A 12,520-nucleotide genomic window follows, 5' to 3' on the forward strand; every position below is an offset into this window, starting at 1 on the left:
TATATATACATTTTTTTTTACCTGCGTGTGTACTGTAACTGTAAAATGCAGCATATACTGATGTGGGGAACAGAGTCAGGATTTATTTTAGGGAAATCTCACCGTTAAAGTATACAGGACATATATAAAAAACAGGGTCTGACTCACATTAAGGGTCTGTTTTCTCAAAATTCTCCTTTGTAGCCACCCATTCAGATCCACTGAGAGTGTAAATGATAATAAGTGATGGGCCTGAGTAAAAGAACACATCCCCATCACCCCTTTAGATAAGCATGTTCCTCCTTACTGGCCACTGGAAGGTGCAGGATTTTGCTGTGCAAATCAAATGCTCAATTAAGATTCCAGAAGCAGGTCTCATAGAATGTAATCAAGCAACTAATAGATAGACTTTATAGCTAAAGTCTACACCATTCAACGGCCAGTTCCCTCACTGGAACATTCATGTCTAAAGGGTGCCAGGGATGTGTTCTTTCACTTTTGTAATCAACTGGAGGCTGATGTATCACACCCTAGTAAAAAAAATATATTACAACAACACTAATACAGCATTTGAGTCAGTGATTAATGTTGTTTATTAATATTTAATGTAATGAATGTGAGTTTTGTATTCCTTTAATGTGTTTCATTTGCTTAATAGGCATTGTGCTGCAACAAATAGTTTGGGCTTTAATAGTTAATAAGCCTTGACCACAATGTGCAATTGCTTTTGGATAGTTTATGACAGGGCTGCATTAAGAGCCTCTGTTTTACTGGAGGTTTACAAAAGCCATTTACTACTGGGCTCAGGCTTTTGTAGACCCTGGTTAAGGTGGTTATGCATTCTATTCAGGATGATCTGCTTTGTGTCAATGTGTCTAAAGCTGGATACACACTATCCAACTTTTGTGGTTAGATTTCCTTCAGATTTACCTTTTCTATGTAGTGCAAGGGCCTGCCAGATTGCATACAAATTGAAAGTGTTTTAGGTTTGACCTCATATTATATGGTTTTGGTAAATCTAAAGGAAAAAGTCTTCAGAAAATCTTATAGTGTGTATGGCCCATTAAGCTGCTTGTTTTTTTTTTTTTTTTCCAATGTGATTTTGTGACTTTGTTTCATGACAACGGAAATGTGATTTAAACTGGCCATTCTTGTTACTGACGTGTGCATTTTGGTAGAATTAGAGTGATGCTGTGTGCAATATTTTCTCCCTAAAGTTTGGGTTCATCAGACCTTACTATCATCACACCTACCACTTGTACCACTTGCTCCCATTGCAATGTACTGGAATGCATTCAAGCAATCCGATAGATAGGAACAACAGCAAGGAAGGATTCAAATCCTTATTGGATTATTTTTTACTGCAAGAGATTTACCTTCACTGCCTGTCATGGAGATACAACAATAAGTGAGAAAAAAACCCACCAAACTGAGGGGAGTTCACTGTCACTGACCATCCTGGTCAGTTGTCATTTACCTAGTATTAGCCTCCTAAAGGCTACAGCAGGGCTGGAGTGTGGGAGGAAGATACAGAACAAGGAGCAAATCAGTTAATTTGCAAACAAAAGGCATGCTGATAGGAGGGGAAAGCAGAGTGACAAGCTGATCATTGTGCTGTTTTTAATCATTTATACTAGCAATATTTAAAACCTTTGTACTTTTATGATATATGTTACTGAATATATACCACGATTAGTCCCGATTCACACTTAAGAGATGCGGGAACCCTGTGAATCTACTGCGGGTTCCCACATCGCATTCCCAGCGCAGGCAGTTCACACTGCCATATGCAATTTGCTGGGGGGTGTCAATTCAAGGTTAACAACACCCCCAGATCAGTTCACAAATCTCAGTGCAAACTGACATTCGGACATGAATCAGATCGCATAAGTGTGAACCACCATGCGATCTGATTCTGCTGTGGACCCAAAAAAGGGTCCTGTGCGTGTTTGTGCCGAATCAGATGCGAATTCAGCCATACTATCTGTATGGCTGAATTTGCATCGCACAGACATCACATGTGATTTTAAGAGCAGTGCGCTGCGAATCACATGCGATGTCTGCCATCGCACTAATGTGAACTGAGCCTAAAATCTGAACTCAAATATAAAAGATGCAAATGAATGCAGTCCTGTAGCCATTAACAAACCATTAAATGCATTTTCTAAGTGTAAGTACCTGAATTTGACTCAGTATCAGCCTTTGCAGAGCAAAATCTCTGGATTGAAGATGAATAATGGAACAAAATTCTCTTTTGTTATAATATCTTTTAGGCCCCGTTCACATACAAGCGAAGCTACTTCGCACCGCGACCTCCGAGGTCGCGGTGCGAGCAGCGCGCCGCGACCTCGGAGCGGCCGCCACGGACTTCATAACATTGAAGTCTATGGCGGTCGCCTCCTGATCGCCCCAAAGAAGCTCCGGACCCTTTTTCTAAGTCGGAGCGACTTGTGTCGCTCCTATTAGAACGGGTCCGCAGCTTCCCTATGGGAGGCAACCTACGGCGACCTGTGAGGCGACCAGGTCACCTCACAGGTCGCCTTAGTGTGAACGGGGACTTAATGGGCTATTCATTTTTATTTTATTATTTCTGGCTGGAGTTCTACAATAAGCAAATATTTTTTTAGGGGAAACTACATATCCACTAAGTTTCATTTTTTTCTGAATCCCAATACTTTATCGTTCCCATGATTTTAGATTTTGTATACATCGATCTGTGCAGAGGCAAAACAAGGACCTATAGAGCCCCAGTGCAAGAAATCATGAAGGGCCTCCAGGCCGGGGCCCTTCCCTCTGAGCCCGAGGGCCCTTCACACTGATCCTGGGACCCTTTACTCCCGTCTCAGGTCCCTTTATAATGTTCCAGCAGTGGATCCCTTTCACATGTTCTGCAGCGAATCTGGTAGATCAGCCACTGGCGTCAGTAGGATTGTGAATAGTCTCAGTCAGTAGAGCAGTGAATATGTCAATATGGAAGAGGACTTCGTCAGTAATGCAGTAGACATGGTCAGCAAGACAGTGGACTTGATCAGTAGGGCAGTGGATGGGGTCAGTAGTTTTTAATTTTTGTTACGTTATTTTTTTTTTTTTTTTTTTACAATTTTATTTTTATTATTTTTTTTACAACTTTTTAGGAGCCCGTTGGGGGCTTTGGTGAAATCTCAGGGGTCTACTGATGTTTCACCTTTGAAATAGAGAAAGGAGATTGAGGTCACAGCCCTCAATCCCCTTTTCTGCAGCCTCCACAGCACAGAATGAATGGACAGAAATATCTCTGTACAGAGCTTCCCATTCATTCACAAACTGAGGTACAGAAAACATAGTTTACTATGCTTCAGTTATGAATGGACACAGTGAGTTCTGGGAGCTGAACGTCATCGCTCCCAGGAATCAATGCGTCTGCACCGGCCCCGCTTGTCAGTTCCAGTGCAGGTGCGTCATTCCCTGTTAAACAGCTTCTGGAATGCCCAGAAGCTGTGCAGGGATGACGCGCCTGCCCCCGGTGCAGTGCATTGTGGGACCAAAGGGACACCGAAGAGGACGCGCTGGCTTCAGCTGCCCACACCTGAGATGGCAGCGCTGGACAAGAAATTTTCAAGGTAAGTATTTCTTCTAAAAGGTAAGTGCGACCCGGTACAGTTCAGAGGCTATACATTATGAAATGTACTAGCCCCGACTGTCCCGGAGGTATTTTTAGTGAAAAATACTTTCCAAAGGTGGAACTCCGCTTTAACCACTTAAGCCCCGGAAGACTTTACCCCCTTCCTGACCAGGGGGTATTTTGCGATTCGGCACTGCGTGAATTTAATGGACAATTGCGCGGTCGTGCGACGCTGTACCCAAACGAATTTGACGTCCTTTTTTTCCCACAAAGAGAGCTTTCTTTTGGTGGTATTTGATCATCTGTGCGATTTTTTGATCATGCGCTATAAACAAAAAAAGAGCGACAATTTTGCAAAAATAACAATATTTTTCACATTTTTTTATATGAAATTCCCCCCCAAAAAATGTAAAAATCTAATTTTTTTTTAATTTTTGGCCAATTTGTTTTCTGCTACCTATGTTTGGTAAAAAAAAAATCACAATAAGCGTATTTTGATTGGTTTGCGCAAAAGTTATTGCGTTTACTAACTAAGGGAAAGATTTTTGTCATTTTTGTTGTTTTTTTTTTTTAACGCGTAATGGCGGCAATCTGCAATTTTTTTGCGGTACTGCGACATTGCGGCGGACAGATCGGACCCTTGACTGACATTTTTGACACTTTTGGGGGTACCAGTGACATTACTACAGTAATCAGTGCTATACATATGCACTGTTACTGTAAAAATGACACTGGGAGGGAAGGGGTTAACTTTATTGGAGAGGGAGGGGTTAAGTGTGTCCCTAGGGGCATGCTTCTAACTGTCATTGGATGTGGCTAGTGGTGTAATAGCACAGATCAACGGTCCTACATAGCAGGACCGAGTGATCTGTGTTTTTACACAGGGGAGAATGACAGGCGGCTTTGTTTACACTAGCCGCCTGCCTTTCTCCCTCTCTGCCCGACGTTTGCGAGTGACCGGCGGACATCGGTACGCCCCCTACTCGCTCCCAGGCTAGTCACGTACCGGTACGTCACTTTGCCTGGGAGGGGCTGACCGCCGCCGTATATAGTCTGGCGGCGGTCGGCAAGTGGTTAACCAGAGTCAGTCACCATTTTTCTATATCGTCCCAGCCTATTGTGTATAGTTCAGTTTAATTGGAGTATCCCACTCATCCCTTCTCCTATCCAAGTTCCTAATAAAACATAAAAACCAAAGCAACTGGGCTGGCCCTTGTCTGAGGTAAAAACACTTGGAAACATGTCAGAATGTTCTACTGTTGCTAATGGTAACGGGGGGGGGGGAACCCACACACAGCAGCTCCCATGGGAGTAGTGCTACATTTAATTTTCTGTATTTCCGTCCATCATGACAACTTAGGAGGCAGTGCGGGTGTTTGTGTTGCCTATTTGCTATGTAAATGAATTGCCTTCTGCTGTTACACCTGTGCCCAGGTAGAAGTCACAGAATCCCTCTGCCCTCCCAAATAAAAGGTATAGAGGAATGTTCCCATCACTGACCCATCTTCAGAGGATCTATAAGTGTTTACTTTGTGTGTTTGATGTGTATACATCCTGTACATCCTGCCTAATGCCACCTTTTTTTGGCAGAGGAAAGGGAAGGTTTGGGGAGGGGTGTGGGCACAGTGTTCAGGGAGGGGTAAGGTGTATGGGCACACAGGACAGATTATAAGACACAGCAGGATAGATCATAAGACACAATACTAGCAGTGACAGAGAGGAAAGCAGCTACCTGTACATACCTGAACATACCTAGGGGGAGAGCTGTCATACGCTGGAGAACAGGACATCTAAGGTAACCAGACCAGACCTCCGCACTGTCTCCTCCTCCCGATCTTACCTGTACAGGTGATCACACATACAATGTAGCAGTTCCTCCTCCTGCCTAAGTATTGCTATTCAGGCTGGAACACTTTGATAGATTCTACCTGTACAGATAATGGAAGGACAAGCTTTTCATCTCCATCCACCTGTAGCTCTAGCCAAAAAAAGTTTTGGCAGGAGGTACACTTGAATGCAGCCATATATAGATAAGACAAAGGTGTGTTTTTTTCTTGGGGGGGGGGGGGGGTGGTTTATTATTTTTACATGCGCATTAGAAAAGTTGTACATACAAAGAACGCATTGCATTAAAATCATATCCACTTAATGCTACACATGTATGTCATACAATAAAGTGCTAGACAAACATATATATCTTCATGGGCGTCCGCAGAACTTTTTATAATAGGGGGTCAACATTTTAATGTCACCCATGCTCCACCCCTTTTCAACAATGTCATGAAGGGGGGTGGGGGCTTAGTCATTATACTTATTTTGAGTATTTATTTTTAAAGCATTTGTTAGCCTAAAAAAAAAAAAAAATGTATACTGTTCCCTTAAAGCATGTTATACAGCACAGTGCTTTGCTGTGTAATTTGTCCCCTTCTATCACCTAAAATACCTGGCTGATCCTGCCTGGCTATGTCCTCCCCTCTGTAAACTGACCACGGTATACCATGGCGGCTGAGCCCTGACACTGTGGTCAGTTTACATGCCTCCGTCATCCGCAGCTCTCCTGTCCTCCCCTGTCCTCTCTCCCCCCTCCCTCCCTGCCTGTCTGTTCCTGTGTCCGTGCCCGCCCCCCCCCCCCCCCCTACTGCTGCTGTAGGTTTATTTAAAGCAGGGGTGGGGAACCTTTTTTCTGCCAAGGGCCATTTGGATTTTTGTAACATCATTCGGGGGCCGTACAAAATGATCAACTTAAAAATTAGCCTGTTATATTTGGTCAAACATTTAATTAACTCACCCCTAATGTAATAGCTGGAACTGCTTCTCTTTGGTGAGGTGTGTGATGTTAGCTCATATTGATGATGTTGCTACTCGCAACTGATTTTCCAGGTTTGTGTTGGTCAGTCTGGAGCGTAGTCGACTCTTTGCGATGGTAAGTGCCCCCTTTCAATGTAGAGTGACCACAGCGTGCACCCTTTCAATGCAGAGTGACCACAGCGTGCCCCCTTTCAATGCAGTGTGACCACAGCGTGCCCCCTTTCAATGCAGAGTGACCACAGCGTGCCCCCTTTCAATGCAGTGTGACCACAGCGTGCCCCCTTTCAATGCAGTGTGACCACAGCGTGCCCCCTTTCAATGCAGTGACCACAGCGTACCCCCTTCAATGCAGAGTGACCACAGTGTGCCCCCTTCAATGCAGAGTTCACCATAGTGTGCCCCCTTTCAATGCAGAGTGACCACAGCGTGCCCCCTTTCAATGCAGTGACCACAGCGTGCCCCCTTCAATGTAGAGTGACCACAGCGTGCCCCCTTCAATGCAGAGTGACCACAGCGTGCCCCCTTTCAATGCAGAGTGAGCCACCCGAGACACCCGATCCTTCTGACAGGAGGAGAGACAGCCGTACCCTCCCTCCTGGGACTCTGCTTCCCACCAAAGACGCTGCGTCATGCTTTCCCCTCAGACTTATACCCACTCCCAGAATCCTGTGCGGCAGAATCTGCCTTCTGGGGTAAATACAGGCCTGAATGGGCCACTAATTGGCTTTCCTCCACTGCCCAATGAGAGCCCTTCTCATGGAACCAGTGGGGAGACTCGCCAGCTTCAATAGCAACACCTGGGAGACATGACAGCCCAGCTAAAAATCATGGCCCTGCTGTTAGGCAGCCAAGGCCCGCTATACTTTGCCTAGCACCTACCTTGTAGGGTGCTACATCAGTTTAGTGATTTTACTGTATTTTTTGCTGTTTCTCACCAAATGTGTCTAACCTCATACACCCGTCACAGATATGTCCAATTTTGCTTTAAATTTTTCATATGTATATAAACCCGAACAATGAACTTCTCCTATTTGCCCTCTTTTGGTCTCCTAAATATACCATTGAAAGTGATTCGTTATACATTGCGGTCTCTGTTTCCGCTGCACTCAAGTCTCTAGCAGTGTTATCAGCCCCACCCAGTTCACCTGTGAAAACTACAAAAAAAATCTCCCTTCTATGTTATGAAAATGAGGGGGAGGTGTTCACTAGTTCAAATCATGAGTGAGTAGCCTAGGGTAACAACACTGCTCCTCCATAAATACAGAATGGTGAGGAAGCATTGTCACCCTACCGCGACTTGTCAGCCTGACAAGACGCGGTCCATTCTGTGCTATGGGGACCGTTCTAATAGGATCGATTCAAGTCGCTCCGACTTAGAAAATAGTTCCTGTACTACTTTGGGGCGACATCGGAGCGACTTGCATTGACTTCCATTATGTGAAGTCCGTGCAAGTCACGCCGAAGTCACGGTGCACGCGACTTCACAGGTCATCCCCGAAGTCGAATCGCCATAGTGTGAACCGACACTTAGAGGAAGTATGTTACTGGCAGGATCACCTGGTGAAACAAAAGAGAAAACAATGAAATAAGAAAGCTAATGGACTGCTAAGCTGCAATATATTACATTTTTATTATTGGGTTTAGATACTCTTAAAATTCTTACTGAAAACTTTGTGTACATTCAGTTTGTGTAAGGGATTGTTCATGACTTGTCAGCTGTTAACAAGTGACACTCCCAGACAAACAGATTCTAAAAGAATCCAACCCGGATGACTGAACCTTGAAAGGATTGCTTGTTTTTTGTTTTTTTTTGTGGTGAACAATTGTTCACGTTCCAAAAACTTCCTGAGTGTGATAAAAACATGATGAAATAAATGTTTCTATGGACTTGTATCTAATGTCTACAGGCACTTGTATGATACATTCTCTAGGCTAGCCTTTCTCAACCTTTTTACACTAGAGGAACTCTTGAAATAATGTTCAGATCCCAGAGAACCCCTGCTAAAAAAAAATTAATTGGTGGTCAGTGAGAAGAACGTTTCTTACATTGGTGGTCAGTGGGACGAATAACCCTTACATTGGTGGTCAGTGGGACGAATAACCCTTACATTGGTGGTCAGTGGGACGAATAAACCCTTACATTGGTAATCGGTAGGAAGAATACTTGTTACATTGGCGGTCAGTGGGAAAAATACTTCTTACATTGGCGGTTAGTGGGAAGAATACTTTTTACATTGGCGGTCAGTAGGAAGAATACTCCTTACATTGGTGATCAGTAGGAAGAATACTCCTTTGCAAAACAAGTTTTAAGGTGCAAAGCACCAGTTCCCTGCGCTCAGAGAGGTGTAGCTTCTAGTCCACCTCATTAAGGTCTTTCCACTGTTTCTGGAGCTGTGGATGCGACAACCCAGGAAAAAATGCTGCGGCCTTGCTGCCCTTTACACGACCAGGGAAGTCTGGAAATACTGTAAACAACAAACAAACACAGGGGCGCACAGGCCTAGTGCATTATCCTTTGGTTGGTTTATTAAAAATAAGAAGATTAAAAATACTCACAAACGAGTTTCTTGGTTAAAAGCATATCATGTAAGGAACGCAGTCCTCAGTAGTATGATCCGAGGGTAAGTTATCCCTTGAGTTAGTAGTGGCTAACGCGTTTCGAGGGTTAGCCTCTTCCTCAGAGCCCCTGTGTTGGAAGAATACTCCTTACATTGGCGGTCAGTGGGAAGAATACTTTTTACATTGGCGGTCAGTGGGAAGAATACTTTTTACATTGGCGGTCAGTGGGAAGAAGGCTCCTTACATGGGTGATCAGTAGGAAGAATACTCCTTACATTGGCGGTCAGTAAGGAGAATACTTTTTACATTGGCGGTCAGTGGGAAGAATGCTCTCTAAATTAGTGCTCAGTGGGAAAAATGCCCCTTAAATTGATGGTCAGTGGAAAAAATGCTCCCTATTTTGGGGGTCAGTGGGAAAAATGCTCCTGAGTCCTTACATTGGTGATCAGAGGGAAGAATGCTCCTTACATTGGTGGAGAGTGGGAAGAATGCCCCTTACATTGGTGGCCAGTGGGAAGAATGCTCCTTACACTGGTGGACAGTGGGAAGAAAGCTCCTTACATTGGTGGCCAGTGGGAAGAATGCTCCTTACACTGGTGGACAGTGGGAAGAATGCTCCTTACAGTAATGGTCAGAAGGAAGAATGCTCCTTACATAGGTGACCAGTGGGAAGAAAGGTCTCTTACAGGCAGCTCAAAAGATCACTTGTGTCAAACCTCAGGCTTTTCCAAGCAGCGTTGGACCTGCAATTATTCTGATGGGAGGTCAATCAACCAAAGCTTAAGGAACCCCTAGGAACCTAAAAGGAACCCCAGGGTTCCACCGAACCTTGGTTAAAAATGACCACTCTAGACATAAACTACTCACTGAAAACTAAGAGTAAGGGTAAAGGATTAATATTACTCCTTTTTATTCCATTATTTGGGGTTATTGTGTAGTATTAGAGTCTCATATATTAACATGTATGTACATAAATAGTGCTATAAGAATTTCAGCCACATATGAAGACACTGCTCAAGACAGTTTATTGTGGCAGATTATCCAGCCCCACACAGCATGAATCACTTCTGACAGGTTTTCTTGACACCAAGAGAAAAAGGGTGACAGGGGAGGGATCTCCAGCTGATTGACAACCTCAGCTCTGTTCCTGTGAGCTGTGTGAAGGGGTGTGTCCTTTCCTTCCAATCAGCTTTTAGAGCTCACCTCATTGAGCTGTTCAGAATGTAACTTCAACTCTCTGTCCCCTGTTTTCTGACAGCTCAGATAGCTATTATAAATTCTGCACTTTGAACTGATGTAGAGATCAGGGCAGAATACTGCAGATAAACAGATACAACTTGTGTGGGAGGATTTTTTTTTTAAAATCTCTGTGTATTATCTGACTGGGTATATGTAAGGGTTTACAACCACCAAAAAAAAAAAAGGTTTACGTACACTTGAAAATTAGTCATAAGACTTATTATATTAAGCCCATCATATGCACATGTTAATGCAAAATATTTAAAGGCTATAAATGTGCTTAATTTTACCCATTTGAGTCTCCAGGCCTTTTAAAACTGTTCCCGGACCCAGCAGCTCAAAAAGTGACATCATGACACTTCCTGTCATTCCTGTAGCACTTCTCTCCAGCCTCTCCCTTCAGCAGTAGAGCACTGCTACAGTCAGGGGAGGACTGGGCCAGGGGGGCAATTGCCCCCAGAGCCGCTCTAATGTCCTATAAGAAGGCTGCACCGCTTCTGCCATAGACATGCCTAAAGTTTTCTGGTGAAGAGAAGTAAAAAGCCCCTGCTGCTGACCTACTGAGTGCAGGTTAAAGGCAAGGACAGTGCACAGCCCCCCCCCCCCCCCCCAGCATGGATGGTGTAAACTGTGTCTGAGCAAAGGCCGGTTTAATGTCTCACTGGAGACTCTCCTCCCCTGGCCAGCCCCAACCAAGGTTTCCCAGCTCCCCCCAACAGCCCCCTGCTGGCCAGGTTGGGAACCGGAATTCAGCCGGTGATTACAGAGTACTGGGAGCGGAGCTTCAGCCTGGAATGGGGGTCAGGAGGAGGACAGGAAGAGGGAGAGTGGGAGCGGGGGCCGAGTCGCTGCACCATGGGGCCCTGGTTTATACTTGCCCCCTGGGCTTAATTTTGCCAGTCTGCCCCTGGCTACAGTCAGTTATTGCTGGCTGACTGCAGCCATTAATAGATTAAGACTAGAAGTGATCTGTTTCTACGCAGCCGCATAACCAGATCCAGACCACCCATAAGGAAAATATAGAGTAAAAAAAAAACTAAAAAATAAATGAATGTACTCTTTGTATCTATCTACTGTGTGTATAGATATTTCTATATATCCTAAAAGTAAATAAAACCATTACCTCCCAAAATGAATCCCCTGGTGCCATTTTGTACATTTTCAGTTAAAGGTTTACAATGGCTTTTTTGTTTTTTCTTTTCTCCTTCCACAGGTACTACCTGGTCATGGGATCTGTAGAGCCCTTGGGCCTTCTCTTCCGTTTGTACATCTACTCCATCCATGGTTACGTGTGTGAAGTGCTCTTCACAGCTTTCTTGGACTTTACTGCCAGCAGAGACTGGAGGTTTCGGGGTGTCTCCAGTGTTTGGGCGCTATTCATCTATGGAGTAGCCATGTTGGGTATAGAGCACATGTACTTGTATCTGAGGTTCCACTGCAACTTCCTTCTCCGTGCTCTTCTCTACACTTTTTGGGTGTACTTTTGTGAGTTCAGTTCTGGATGGATACTGAGATGTTTGAGAGCCTGCCCTTGGGACTATAGTCACTACAGATACAACTTTAAGGGTCTGGTGACCTTAGAGTACGCTCCCTTCTGGCTATTAGGAGTTGTCGTCTTAGAGAAATATCTGATTTGGTACACACTTCACTTGCGCCTGGATGGAAGCTGAAAAGGAAACAAAGGCAGAAACCCTGGTGGCTTTTAATGAGTGGACAAAGACCTCGCCTGTGAAAAGTATTTTTAATGTACTATATTGAGTCTTTTATGTGCAATACTTCGACTTTTATGTTTACTATGGATTTATTTGGACTACAATAACAGTACATCAATTAAAGAAAAAACAATATGTTGAATAGTGCCTAATTTTTTTGGAAGTCCCTAAAATATCCAGAAAGACTAGTTCATATCAGAATATCATAACATTAAAGTGGAGCTATGAGCAAAGAATAAAGAATTCCATATGTGATGAAGTTTGTCACTAGCGTTTACACAACTCTTTTTGATTTTCCGATTCTCCCCATAACAGAATTTTAGTACTTGCTGACCCTGCCAGTTGGTATGCCACATATGAGATAGTACAACCTGGCCAATGACCTGCCTGCATCCTACGCTGAAGTTAAAGAACTATAGGCAAAACTTTTTTTTTAAATTTTGGATAGAGCAAGGGAGAGTGATAACCCCTGTCAGATTTGTTTTCACCATCTGTGTCCCATTTCGGAGATTTTCCTTCACTTTCTGTCCCATAGCCAAACAGGAAGTGAGAGGAAATCCCTGCAAATTAAGGGAATCCTTTGGGGACCCCCAGGTCAGCAGAACCAGTGTCCCCATTCAGT

The 12,520-nt window shown here is 44.1% G+C and overlaps 1 protein-coding gene across 1 annotated transcript; it reads left to right on the top strand.

Annotated features, from left to right (window-relative positions):
- Window positions 1-5,248: 5,248 nt before the first annotated feature.
- Window positions 5,249-12,199, top strand: LOC309560802 (transmembrane protein 229B-like). Its single transcript, XM_082264480.1, has 2 exons — window positions 5,249-5,375; window positions 11,400-12,199. The coding sequence occupies exon 2, from the start codon at window positions 11,413-11,415 to the stop codon at window positions 11,854-11,856; it is 444 nt and encodes a 147-aa protein (XP_082120606.1). The 5' UTR covers window positions 5,249-5,375; window positions 11,400-11,412; the 3' UTR covers window positions 11,857-12,199.
- Window positions 12,200-12,520: the final 321 nt, after the last annotated feature.

The sequence above is a fragment of the Pelophylax lessonae genome (assembly GCF_965119305.1).
Source record: "Pelophylax lessonae genome assembly, chromosome: 7".
Classification (NCBI taxonomy): domain Eukaryota; kingdom Metazoa; phylum Chordata; class Amphibia; order Anura; family Ranidae; genus Pelophylax; species Pelophylax lessonae.

Coding starts and splice junctions, on each gene's coding strand:
- LOC309560802 (XM_082264480.1), top strand. CDS start 11,413: ATGGGATCTGTAGAGCCCTTGGGCCTTCTCTTCCGTTTGTACATCTAC.